The following is a 13,326-nucleotide window of genomic DNA, read 5'->3' as shown; positions in this document are numbered from 1 at the left end:
GAGCACATTCACAGCAGCACAAATGCTGTTTTCTTTGGGATGAACAGATTTCTGGCTATAAAACTTCCCATGGCTGAAGCTGCAGTTATTAAAACACATCATTTCACATTGAGACCCTGGCGTGGGTGCCACACCATTGAGTTCAAACCTCCCTGCTGCATCAATCAGGTTTACGTCCATGTGCTCACAGTGAGTAGCGAGAAATGAAGGCAGCTCTGGATCACAGGTGCATCTGCAGGCCTGACATGTCAGCACTCACAGAGCAGGTCCCACTCCCTTGCAAGCTGCATGCCTGGGGCTGAACTTGGAGGTTGGAACCAGTGTGTTTGGAGAAGCAAAAGGCTTTGTTGGAAACATGGATAATCTGGTACTGCAGGTCCTGGGGATGCTAAAGGAAAGCCTGTCGCAGGCTGCCCTCCAAAGCATCCAGGCCAGCAATTAACCAGCCCCCCCTCCATCCTCCTCATTGGTAGGGTCTCAAATCCACCACTCAGCAATGAGTATTCACCAGAGCCCACAGTGCACATTTGGCTTTGCAGGGCGAGACCTGGGGCTTCTTAAAGGATTAGCAGCCTCTGACAAATGCACTGCACAGAGCCTGAAGCTGTGCTGGAAACAACCCTCACTCCTCCCAGAACGAGCCCTCCAGGCTGTCAGAGCTGGCTGGAGCCTGGCAGTGGAATTCCACACCCATGGATGAACTGGAAGGCCCTTCCCAAAGTTCTGCCCAGAACAGCCCCCATGGCCATGCTGGCCCATGTCACTCCTGGTCCCAAAGCAAGCCAAAAGCCAAAGCAAACTGGAGCAACAGGTGATGCGTGGTGTTCCACAGCACGGTGCCACTGTTGCTGCCATGGGCAGGGATGGCGGACACTGCATGGGATCACCACTTAGGTCCTCTTTAAGAACAGGGGCTTAGGTGGACTTTGGCCATGAGCCTCCTTTTCTCCTTTTCCAAGAGGAAAGGCACATGCATCTGGACAGCTCTGTCCCTGCGATGCTTTGCTGCCAAGAGATGCTCCCAAGATCACAAGTTTTCCATGTGCTCTTCCCTACCCCTGCCTGTGGCAGGGGGTTGGAACTGGATGAGCCTTAAGGTCCCTTTCAGCCCAAATCATTCCATGATTCTGCTTCTCCCATCTTAACTTGAAAGCAACACTGAGAACTTCTCCTGAGCCTCAGAGAGTGTGGCCAAGTGCAGAGGATCTGCTCAGATGGGGCACGGAATGATCTGTGGGTTTGGGGGAGAGCAGAACTGGATAATGAGGCATGGAAATGGGACTTACCCCGGAGCTGAAGGACATCTTCGGAGGTGAAGGCACCGGCTTGGGAACCGGCAGGTCTATACCCAGCTCAGGCTACAACGAAGGAAAGTATCAGCTCTATGATGCAGAAACCCAATGTCAGGTTTTCCCTCCATTTGTTTTCCTGGTTTTCACTCACTGGTGGCTTTTGTGGGGAATTCAGCTGCTCGCAGAGATTTCCTGCTGCGAATTCTGATCTTCCATCACTCTACAACCCCTACGTGCACGTGTCGACACACACCTCGGAGCAGCAAGGAAACAGGGCAGAAGCTCCACCATGGGCATCCTTTGACCAAAAAGCCACTTCAAGTACTGAGGCCTCGTTCACGACCCCAAGAAACCGCTTTGTTTAAAGCGGCTGAAAGCTCACATCCCGCCACCCCCCCCCCAAAGGCACCAGATGAAAAGAAGCTCAGCAACAGAAACCAGGGTGGTTCTATAATTAACTTTGTCTTTTTATTTACACCACAAGAATAACAAGTTGTCATAATGTGGTACAAAATACTGGACTCCTAATAAAGTTGAAATCGAAGTCGGTACTGTCAGAGAAAGACACCATTGGCCAGTTCGAAACAAAAAAGAAAGAGAAAAAGAAAAAAGGGAGAAAAACCCTAAAAAAAAAAAAAAAAAAGAGCAAAATAATAATAAAAAAAAACAACCCAAAACAACAAATCCAAAACAAAAACAAGGAGGAAAAAATTCCAAACTCCATCAAGGAAAAGAAAGGACCGTCAGAAAACTTAGCACGAGGAATGCTACCATCACTTAAAGTAGGGTCCATACAATCTAAGAGTGAAACTGTGTCTAAATTACAGCGTAAACCGGGAGCTGCTACCAATGGTGACGTCATACTGAGCATGTGTTAGGTATAAAGTAGAATATAATATAGTTACAACTTTTTGATACTACATATCTGTAATAAGCTCTCGGGTGAATAATGTTTCGACCCCTTCCCCCCCCACGCCCTCCCCACCCCACTTTTTATATATATATTATATATATAAGTTTGTCATCCTCATAAATTGGAAAATAGCGCCTCCACTATGGAGCACAGAAAAGTGTTAACTTATTTCTTTCTTTCAATAGGATACTTCTTTCTCATCAATATCAAAGACAAAAGCGAAGGGCGGGCTGAGAACGAGCCCCACTCCGCCGCAATGAAGAAACACGTTTTCCTTTCGCTGTAAAGTCTCGTTTTTAAACCACAGTGTTGCACAGTACACGACTGCTTTTAAAGTGAAACCGAGCAAGAATACATCATGGAAAAGGAAGCTTTAGAAAAGTTCACGCAGCTGTGCTGAAGAGTTAACTCGTCAAAGTCCTCCTCATTCACCTCCTCGGAAGGAATGACTCTTAGCTGTTGCCAAAGGGTTGCATCCAACCTCCCCACCCGGCCGAGAAAGCAAAGCAAACCTCCCAACCCAAACGAAAAGGAAAAAACTAAAAACCCCCAAATGACACAGGCAGTTTTGACTTGGTGTGTTCTGCGTAGTTGCCCTAAAAACACTGTTTCCACATAAATACAATAAACTCTATTATTGGTAAGTTACAAGTGCTAGATAAACATCTTTTTCTTCTTCTTAAAATGAGAAATGTTTAAGTAGTCCTTTTTCATCTTTTTTTTTTCCTTTTTTATGTATTTTTAACAATAAAAAGCACAATTTCTCAGTTAAGTCCAGTAAGACGCAAAAAAACCCCCTTCCCACTCTCCTTCCTTCTTCGCGTGTAGCTGTGTGGGTGTGTATGTGTGTGTGTGTGACAACAACATCCCGACCTTTCGTCTCCGCAAATGCCACGAGAAGAAAAACATAACACCCCCCCCAAAGAAAAGAAATAGTCAAATAAAAGAAAACCAACCCAAAAAACAACCCCCAAAACCACACGTTTTTTATCCTTTTCTCATTTCTCAAAGCTGCCAAGTTTGGCGTGCAAAATCTGGGTACAATATAAAGACATGCCAACCTTACAGACCATGCAACCTCGAGGTGTAGGAAACTTAAAAAAATAGATTCATATATATCTTTATCTATATATTTATATATAGCAATGCCCGGAAAAGATGTGGGCCCAAAAAGGTTTACAAAAGGAAGAATGGAATGAATACATGGCTGTGACTACTAAAAAAAGGAATGTTTTGTATCGAAAGTAAAAAACAAAACACAAATCCCTCCCCACCCCAAAAAAACAAACCACCAAACCCCAATGATTACTTGTGTACTGCAAACTGGGCCTTGCTTCTCTGTAAAGAGGACTGAAAGATGCTCCTTTCTTTCCAAGCAGGTGCAAAGGATGCGCTGGGGGCAGCACCGTGTTGGGATGCAGGAGCATCCTGGGCTCCCGCCACAGCAAAGTCATCTGAAATGAAGAAGCTAATGGCTCAAAAGGTGAATAAACCTCAAAACAAGGGCTCTTTCCCCCACTTCTCTGAGCCTGCACTGGCCCTGAGGAACATCCCCCCTTGCATAGGGAGAGGGCACCGCTGCAGAACAAATTCACGTAAGTGGGAGTTAGGAGGAGATGAGCTTTGATGTCTTGGGGAACGGGGGAAAATCTTTCCATCCCTGGCCAAAAGCTGAGTGAATACGATGGAAAGAAATGATCCTGACAAGCTCCTCTGATTCCCACAAAGAAACCGGCTCAGCATGGTCAGCAGGCAGCTCTCGGAAAACACGGAAAGAAAAGCAATGGCTTTGCCACAACCAAGAGGAGAGACTACAACAAAGCCCCTCTGGGGAAGAGCTGACAAGAGAAAGGATGGTGTAAACATGGTCGTTACTGCCCACAGCGTGTACACGGCGAAAAGAGAAGTTAAAGTCAGTTCACCAGATTAGGCAGTCAGGTTCATTTTAGATCACAGCAGCAAATTGGTCAGTTGAAAGAAACAAACCCCCAAAACCACCACATCTCCAGGTACCTCTTGTTTTGACACAGGAAGTTCATTTCTAGACTATGCTGTGGATGGTCCTACACGACCGAAGCTATTCATAACTCGAACACGTACTTGGGTTTGCAAACCTCAAATACAGTAGTGTCTGGTTTGTAAATTGCATTATAAAGCAAGGAAGAAAACACAAAAGCCTCTTGCATTTGCTCACAACGCTTCCAATTCCTCCCATGAGAGTGAGTCCTGAGCGGAATGAAAGCGGCTGCTTCGAGAACTGGAAGGAAGGAAGTTACTGGAAGCGACCCCGTCAGTCATCATTGAAACAGAATCAAATGAGAATTAAAGAGAGAAGCTACACTTGGTTGTTGGGAGGAGGGCTGTGTGCTATCCTACACTGCTGTAAGAAGGCACGCGTGTCGATCCGGGCTCCTCTAAGCTGCTCCAACTCTTCACGGCAGGGCTTTGCTGCTTCTCCCCTTCCTGTCTGCAGGAATGGGGAGGGGGGCAAAAATACCTTCAGGAAAAGTTCTCCAACCCTACCAGCGATGGGAAGAAGAAGAGGAGAGAAAAAGAGGGAGAGAAAGAGGACACAGGGAGGTGTGCGTGCATGTCTGTGTGTCCGTCTGTCCAGTGGAGAGAAAATGCCAGCTGTCCCATGAGTGTCCCACAAGCCTTTCCCAATGGTAGGCAGCACCAGGAGCCGCCTGTAATCCTGGCTTCGATCCATGTGGAGGACAAAGACATCACCCATGGGAACACTACTATGTTGAAGGTAAGAAAAACTCTTATTTTCTTTACATAGCTACTATAACAGAACTGAGGCAATATACAGTCGGCGGTATCATTATACAAAAGAGCCCATCCCGGTTCCCTCTTCCTTGTTAAAACGCACCCATTGCGGAAAATAAACCTCTGCCACGGTTCCTTACACCTGCAGAAAGCTGCTCACTGTCCAAAAGACTCAAGGAAAAGACAAACCCAAAGGAAAAATAAACAAGGCAAAAAAGAATGTGGAAGTGAGAAAAGTGGGAGGGGGGGAAAAAAGGGGGGTTCGATGCTATTGCCATTCGGAAACGAAACCTGCCAAATGGAAAGTAAATGTCAGAGTCACACAAACAAGGCTTCTGGAGGGGTTTGATATAAAAATTAACATCAAATTCATAGTCTTTGTTATAAAAAACTTTTTTTCTCTCTTTTTGTTTTGATAGAAAAAGGATCACAACTAAAAACCTTAAATTAAAATACAAATGCTTTAAGGGTAGTTGCCCAGTGGCTTAACGTGTTGGCTTTCTGAAACACTTCCCAACTTGTCATCTCCAAAGTCCTCGACTTTCAACCTGGATCCTTTTCCAAAAGCACCTCTTACATTCCAATTCACAAAGCTGTCTCTAAGGAGCTTTCCAATGGCTACTGTTAAGAGTATGCATTTATTAAACGTAGTTTTCTATAAATGCATCATAAATATTTTGTTCTCCGTAAGAATCCGGTTTTCTAAGCTTGGAATACATTTGGAATATACATTATACACATAGATAGAGTTATACCTAAAAATTTAAGCAATATCTCATGCTAGTTGCTTTTCATAAAAAGCATTCCAGTCTTAAATCCTGCAGTTGTAGTCTAATACATGCTTCAACAACCAAATTGAGAAGTTCAATTCAGAGATAACGTAGAAGAGAGAAAACGTTGGAAAAGTGGGTTTAAAAATGGCTGAATTTCAAAGACCCAACAGTATTTGCCACTTTTTTGGCAACTACCTTTTTTTCTTTTTTTTTTTTCCTCTTTTTTATCCTTTTTTTTTTCTCTTTAAACAGCAATGAAAGAAACCAAAACAAATCCAAACTTGGAGAGAGTTTTTGGAGACGCTCTGTTCAGTTGATGCCTGCTTCCCACCACCATGCCAGCACAAGCCAAAAAGTCATCTTTCCTGATGGCAGTTCTTGGCTTTCCCAAGCAGAGGGAAAAAACAACTATTGATGAACTGCTGTGTTCTTTGTGAGTGTTTTTTGTGTGTGTGTTTTTACTTAAGGCATTGTTCCTCAAACTTCAGAAAATCCAGCTGCACCATATCCATCCATTAAAAAAAAAGGCACAAACTCATCTTCAGATGGCTTTGGAGACAATAAAGCCGACTCCATCTGGGCTACCATTTCCCCCCTTTCTCTTTCCCTTTCCTTTCGCTGTTAAGATGAGTCCCTCTTTCCCTGTCCCTCCCCGTTAAAAAGACACCATCTCCCATTGTCCTGCTTTCAACAAGCACATCGCTGACTCACAGGCAGGCAAGAGCCATTGGAAAAATCCAAGAAATGAAACTACACGATGGGTTCGAGTGGTTCAAGCGGAGATTGCTGAATCGTGGGTGATCAACTTGGAAAGCACCAGTTTTACTGTAAAGGTTTGTTTTCTTTCCGGTTGCGGTGTTCAATCTTTGATTTTGTCATTTCTCATCTCTTTTCGTTTTATGGCAACTCTGCCAAAGACTTCACGGGCTTTGTTCCTCTTTGCTGCTCCCACTGAGGACCAGAGGAAAAGCGCCCAGTGTCAGTCCTTTACTGCTCTTCACCAGCATTTTTCTGTTTCAGCAAATAGATACTGTAGACGCATATAGATATGGAGAGATTGTTTTCGGTTGCTTTGTTTTACACCTGGTTGTCCTTCTGTATTCTGGAGAAAACCATGACAGGACGCAGGAGTAACAAGAGAAAGCCTCTTGGCAGAGCTTCAAGACAGAAGACGAACAAACAGGAGAACTCCAGCTGGAAGGTGAATGCTACAGGGGAGGTTCCTCTTCCATGGGTTCATCATCGGGTCTGAGCAATTGCACAGCCAAGCAGGTAGGATGGGAAGGGGAGGGAAGAGAGAAAAGAGAGTTGAGCATAGAGCTGGACAATTTGTGATGTGAAGTTTCATGCTTTATGTTCCCATCCCCTTCCCACCCAGGCAGCTGTGCTCAGCTGCCTCACCTACAATTACAACTTGACACCAAGAAGGGGTTTTAGGCAATCTGTGCAATGCTAACATCTCTTGCAGCAAAATCATTTTCCTCACAGTCTAAACCCACATTCAGCTCCAGTTGGAGCAGAAGGGTCAGGCACAGTATGCATCATACTAGGGTCAGGCACAGTGTTCATAGCTCTGCTGTTCTCCTGCAGCCCAGGAAGTCTTTAGAGAACTGACAAAGTACGGGAGATAACGGGAATGTGTGTGCGATAGTTGGAAGAGGAGGATTAACCTAGAAGGCTGCCCACCACAGCTCATCCTGACTGCGAGATGGGACAACAGACGAGAAGGAAAGCAACTCACCTCTTCTCAGCTGGCTTCACGCCTACTGACAGAGATGCCATGGCTGTTACTGTCTCTGCCTCCTCGTTCTCACACTTCTGAGCCTCAACCAGGGAGTACCCCACCGTGGAGGCGTAACGCTGGAGTGAATGCCAATACTTGCCTGGGGTAGAGGTGGGAAGAGAGGCAGTAAGGTCACCTGCGCTGTTATAGGTCCAGCACCACATTCCCACTTTCCCAAGCCCAAGAGATAGCTGAGAACCACCTGGGAAAGACTCATCGTGCCTATGCAAAATGCAACCCTGGTCTGCCCTTCTCTCTCTTCAAGAACTATCTTGGAGTCCCAGAAAGCTGCAGGTTCCTGGGAATACGTGTCAAGGGAGACCTCAGCTTGCGAGGCAAGGACAGAGAGACCCCTGTGAGCTATATGCCACACTACTCTAACAACAGAAGAGCTGCTATGTTTAAACCCTTGTCCTATCACCACAGTCCCTGATGAAGAGTCCCTCTCCAGCATCCTTGTAGCCCCCTTCAGACACTGGAAGGCTGCTGTGAGGTCTCCATGCAGAATGTACAAGGAGTGTCAGAGGTGAGGATCCAAGCTGCACAGAAGTGCAGAGAATCCCTCTGCCTTGATGAAAGGAGGTACTTAGGTGCTTGAAATAGAATGACATTTCCTTTTTCCCTTCAAAACCCTCAGAAACATTTAGACATAGAGAAAAATAAGCAAGGGTGGATGGATGTAGTCCAGATTTGGACTGGATATCTGCATTCAGTTGCTAACTGCCCCATTCTTTTTGTGGGCAAATCACCCAAGACTGAAGAAGTTTAAGCTGCATTTCTTTTTTATGGTGGAAGTTTGCTACCTTTTTCAGTGGAAAGAGCACAGGAAAGCTTTAGAGGGAGAGAATGAAGAGAGACTAGCCCCCTCCAGCCTTAGACCACAAACATCTGAAGTGGGAAGATGTCAGGACATAGCGGTGGGATTCCCATGTTACTCCATCCCCCAAGAATGTCCCTAAGAAAGGTTCAACTACAATGATTTCAACCTCCCCAGCTAAATAAACGTAAAATATCAGCAACTTTAGGCCATACTCTGTTGAACTATCCATTTATAACTAATGGGTGCCACCACATCCAACAAGGCTTAATATCACTCAGAGATACCTGAATTGCTTTTGAAGGGATAAGAGCCCACTCTAAGTGCAGGGCAGCCTGTCCCTTACTGAGATTTTAGAGGTTTTAGTACTAATTCTAAATGCTAAAGCATTTCCCTGAATCAAGACCTCACTGTGCATTGCTTGATCCACTCTTGCATGAACAGCAAGACCAGCTTGCAGCTGCACAAATCCAGGTCACAAGGGCAGTGACCACCCATAAACTAGGACAAAAGCACACAGTGTTGCCAGTATGATGGAACAGTCAAATGGGTGTCCCACAGGGCAGCCCAGCTGGAAAGCAGCTGGGTGACTGGGGCTATACTCACTGTGTATCTCGATTACTTTCTCCATTGAATGCACGGCATTAGCATTTGCTCTCTGCTGGAAAACCTTTTCTGGAAGAGGGTCGAGCTGGGAAGAGAAAGGAACACCAAAGAAATATTATCTCAAGAGACCAGGTGCCTCCAGTTCACTCCCCTGGTTCCTATTTCTCCACCTTCAGTTAAATAGGAAAAATACACAAATACACAGACTTCCAAAGTGCTCTTGTGATAGTGTAGTCTCCTCCACCCTGATGTTCCTCCACACATAAAATGCTGCAGCTCAGGAGCTGTGCAGCACAAAACCTGCTGCAGCCACTGATACAAACTCCATGTAGAGGCACTGTTACACAGGCAAGATAAAATAAGGCCACTATTACTATTATATAAATACCTAATTCAGTGTATTTACTCTTAACCCCCCCCCCCCCCCTCCATTCTGAAGATGGGGAGCTTCACTGAGCAGCTTGCCACTGCTGTGAAAACGGACTGCTCCAACTCATGGGTGTGAATTAAGCCCATGGGTGTGAATTAAGCTCTCCTGGTGAGGAGCTGGTTTTGCCTCTGGATCTATGTCTTTGTCAGAGGTCCCTGTATCCCAGTGGGATCAGTCAGAGAACACACACCTCTGCTAAGTGGTGCTGGTTCATAGCGGTAGCAGAGACTGATGAGCCCACACTTTGATTAGCACAGCTGGTTTAAATAAGGACATTAAATTGCTCCTAAATTAATAGCACTCAAAAGCCAGAAGCTTCTGCAGACTTGAGACTTGCTATATAGAAAAGGAATGTCCAACCTCAGTGTGTGTATTGCTTGGTTTTGGATACAAGCTCTCCTACGACGCAGGATAGAGCTGTCCTTTCAGTCTGCAGTCAGGAGGTTACGGAACTACCTCCTGACCTACCAGCGATCCACTTCATCTTTACATCAGCATGGGCAAATGCACTTATGGTGACTGACAGGAACTCCAGAGCTCCCTTCAACAACGAAGGACATCACTTTTCCCATTTCTTTTTAGAGGCACAAAACTGCTCTGGCAGCCAGGGCAAGGGAAAGGAATAAGAATGAGGAAAGTGGGAGAGCAAGAAAAATGCCCTCTTCATTCTTGACAGCATTCCCTCCTATTTTCTAGGAGATAGAAAGCTCTGCTTGTATCCATCCCAGCCCCTGCAGCCTTTGGTCAATACAGAAAGAGAGAAATTAGATCAACCCCCGGGACAACTATACTCTTCTGTCAACTGTTCTGTTGCCCTTTATGAAGTTATTAAACCTTTGACTGTTGTAGTTACAATGCTTTGATTCACAGGAGGCAAGAAACCTGGACTCAAATCAAACTAATGCACAGCTACTTGTGGTTTGTTTGGTTTTGAAGACCCAGCAAAGACCCTAAGATCCATTTCATATGGCTCCTGCCATCCTTTGGAAACAGCAGCAGCAGCACAGTAATGATAAAAAGGTCTTCCAAGGGGTGGAGATGGGGTTATTTGCTTTCAACAGGTGACAGGGTGGAGATTCCTGGTTTCTTCCAGCACAGCAGAGGTGTCTGCTTGGTAGGTAAAGATGTGCCAGCAGAGTAACCCTATTTGGCTGACATACATGGCCAATGGCTTGGATTAGACCTCTCACAACCAAGTAAATCCTCAAGGTAAAACTTCCAGCAGTTCTGATGCTCTCCAAAGCCCATCTTTTGTTTCCTTCTTTCCCCCACTGCTGCTCCCACTTCTCCACTAAGAACATGAATTCATCACAGAACTCCAAAGCAAGGTATCCAAAAGAAGGGATATTCTTGTGTTTGAAAACAGTGGCCAAGGCCCAATCAGGGCTATTCCCCAGCAAAGCAGCAGACACAGCTGAACAGTTAAAAATAGACAAAACTGACAGCAAAGTTCAACTGCGACTCGTGTTCAAAGCCAAGAGAAGCTCCACCCAAGAGATGTGCTCTTATGACCACGTGGCAGCCATTTGCTAGGTCTTCATGAGGACTGGAAGATGCTCCATTCCACATTTAATAATCACAGATGGTGCTTTTTATACCTCTCTAACAATAACGCTGGTCAAAACTGGCTTCTGTACGACAGAAGTGAAGGCAAAAGCAATTCCTGGACGTATCTTTAAGTAAGAGCTTTCTAACGCCTCTCAGTCCATTTGATAGAAAGCAAGCAACATCAGGCAGCCCAGCCACACATGTAAATCATTTCCATTGCACACTCCTCCCCTTGAAGTAACTCACAGACAACAGCTATCCTGGAAAAGGGAGGAAATACCTCCAGGCCTTAGGCAAAGGCTTTATGCCACTGCTTATTTTCACCTTCTTGTTTATTTGGGATGATGCCTGGATTCACCTCCTCATGATTGCTGCCTCCTGTGCCCTCCAACCCTGCTATGAGAGGCCCCTTTAAGTCATGCCGGTTTACTGGTCTAAATTACCACCAGCACATCTTCCCTGCATCACAGAACAGCTTGGACTGGAAGGGACCTTCAAAGCTCATCTAGTCCAACGACACCTTCAACTAGACCAGGTTGCTCAGAACCACATCCAGCCTGGCCCTGAATGTCACAAGCCCATCCTTGATTTTGCAGCTGAAGTTGTGTTAGCGTTGCACAGCTGAGTTTGCAACCAAAGCAATGTACATTCATTTGCAAGCCACCTTGCCCTGCGCTAACTCATTTCACATTAAAATGATCTGCTGCGAAGCTAATGCTCTGGTTTAATTTCCTGGACAGTTGGGAACAAGACAGCTCTTGCCTTCGCCTAACGCTGCATAATGTAGGAGTTTTGATCTCCGCCGGTGAACGCAGACGCACTGGGGACTGGCACCATTCCCTTCATTTCCTACCATTCCCTGTGTAACTCCAGCATGGCTCTTCAGGAAGCAAAGCTCCCAGCAGCCCGTCGTGGCCACAGCTGGCTGTCCATGTGCATGCATGCAAGAGCCTCTCACACGCTGTACATCAAACTGCATCAAAGGGCCGCGGGACAAAGCAACAGCAGTTCCCTCCAACTTCCTTGTGTTAAAAAGAGGGTATAAAAGAGCTTGATAAAACTAGTGTTTCCTGCTTTTTGATGTGGGGGTAAGGCAGAGAACATGACTGTGATCCCTGCACAGCCTTAGAGCCCACCTAGGAAAAGTGAAAACAGGTCCATCTCCAAGTATTTTAGCCTCTCAGAGCTGTCCTGATTCAGTGATGAATAAAAATGCTTTTTCACTTTGAAGGATCATTATTAGCTCTAAGTGAAACTACTCAGGCAGTTGGCAGCAACCAAGCTATTGTGAGTGCTGAGAGGCTAAAGCCTCACACTTCCAAATGTGTTTGTGGCTTGGATTGGACACTTATTTATTGCACACAGATCCTCACACCAGACTGCAGTCACCTGCCTGCATCACAAGAGCACGTTATGCAAGAGGAATAACATCCTTCACATGTTATTTGTTCTGTCTCCCCTTCAAAGGGCATCTTGCATTAAAACCATCTGCATCCAGAGAGGCTGAGGAATTGTCTGTGGTGACAACAGTGCCATCAGCTGCCACCTTAAGAGAGATGGGTGCTGTAATAAAGACTTCACTGCTTCCATGCTGATGTAGTAGTTGTCTCCTGAGTTTTTCGCTGTCCTGAGAGCTGATCACAGGCTGGCCTGTTGGATCAATTACCTGTGCTGAGAACTGCCAGGCCAAGCACAAGGAGCAGATGCTCTCTGCATGCTTGGAGATGGGATGCTGGATGATAGAAGCAGCTGCTTTTGATGGATTCCAGCTGTTTTATCTCTTGGACTGGTTAGTGAGGTTTCCCCAGGCACTGTTGTCCTTCATGTGCAGTGTGGATACTACAAGACAGAGCACTTCTACAACAGGCTGGAAGTAAAACATAGCTGATCTGCACCTCCACACAGATCCTGCCCCCTGCTTGTGGTGGCTCACCACCATCCCCAGAAGTCAGCTCCTGCTGGAGGCAGACCCTGAGCTGAAACACTGCTTGGCCTCTCCTCTCTGTGGTGCTGCACCATCAGGTGTTGACCACATCCTCCCTCAGCTCCTATCCCCAGGGCGTGTGCAGCAAAGATGGTGATGAAAGACCCTGGATGTGCTCTTCAAGGTAGGTGAAAGCTTTAGGAGGAATTGCCTCCTTTTACCAGTACAGGCAGGGAGATGCCTTGTGGAAGAGACCACTGCTTTCAGAGGTCATCTCTGCAGCCTACTCATGTCTTGCTACTATTACCCTGGACTTTGAGATTTGTTCTTTATGGAGGGCAATGTCTTACCTGAAGAGGCAGCCTAAAAATATTCAAACACGTGTACTTCATTCCCCTCTGCTGCCCCTGCTTCTCCACTAACAACATGAGTTTATCACAGACCTCCAAAGCTGGGTACCCAAAACAG

General features: G+C 45.9%; 1 protein-coding gene and 1 pseudogene across 14 annotated transcripts in view; both read right to left on the bottom strand.

Moving 5' to 3' along the window:
* Positions 1 to 1,609: 1,609 nt before the first annotated feature.
* On the bottom strand, positions 1,610 to 4,290 carry LOC130606031 (uncharacterized; annotated as a pseudogene).
* The window catches only part of HDAC4 (histone deacetylase 4), a 214,718-nt gene continuing 203,127 nt past the window's right edge, over positions 1,736 to 13,326 (bottom strand). For all 14 annotated transcript variants that reach the window (XM_057421971.1, XM_057421999.1, XM_057421989.1 and 11 more), the window contains 3 exons: positions 8,957 to 9,041; positions 7,492 to 7,633; positions 1,736 to 6,998 (listed from right to left, as the gene is read on the bottom strand). In XM_057421971.1, coding sequence (XP_057277954.1) covers positions 6,959 to 6,998; positions 7,492 to 7,633; positions 8,957 to 9,041 — 267 coding nt within the window. In that variant the 3' untranslated portion in view covers positions 1,736 to 6,958. The remainder of the gene's footprint in view (positions 6,999 to 7,491; positions 7,634 to 8,956; positions 9,042 to 13,326) is intronic.

This window comes from Pezoporus wallicus, unplaced genomic scaffold (assembly GCF_028554395.1).
Source record: "Pezoporus wallicus isolate ANWC-B61680 ecotype Strahan unplaced genomic scaffold, APGP_CSIRO_Pwel_v1 contig_3488, whole genome shotgun sequence".
NCBI classification, from domain to species: domain Eukaryota; kingdom Metazoa; phylum Chordata; class Aves; order Psittaciformes; family Psittacidae; genus Pezoporus; species Pezoporus wallicus.
Note: the sequence above shows the minus strand (reverse complement) of the source record. Positions and strands in the feature narration are given on the sequence as shown.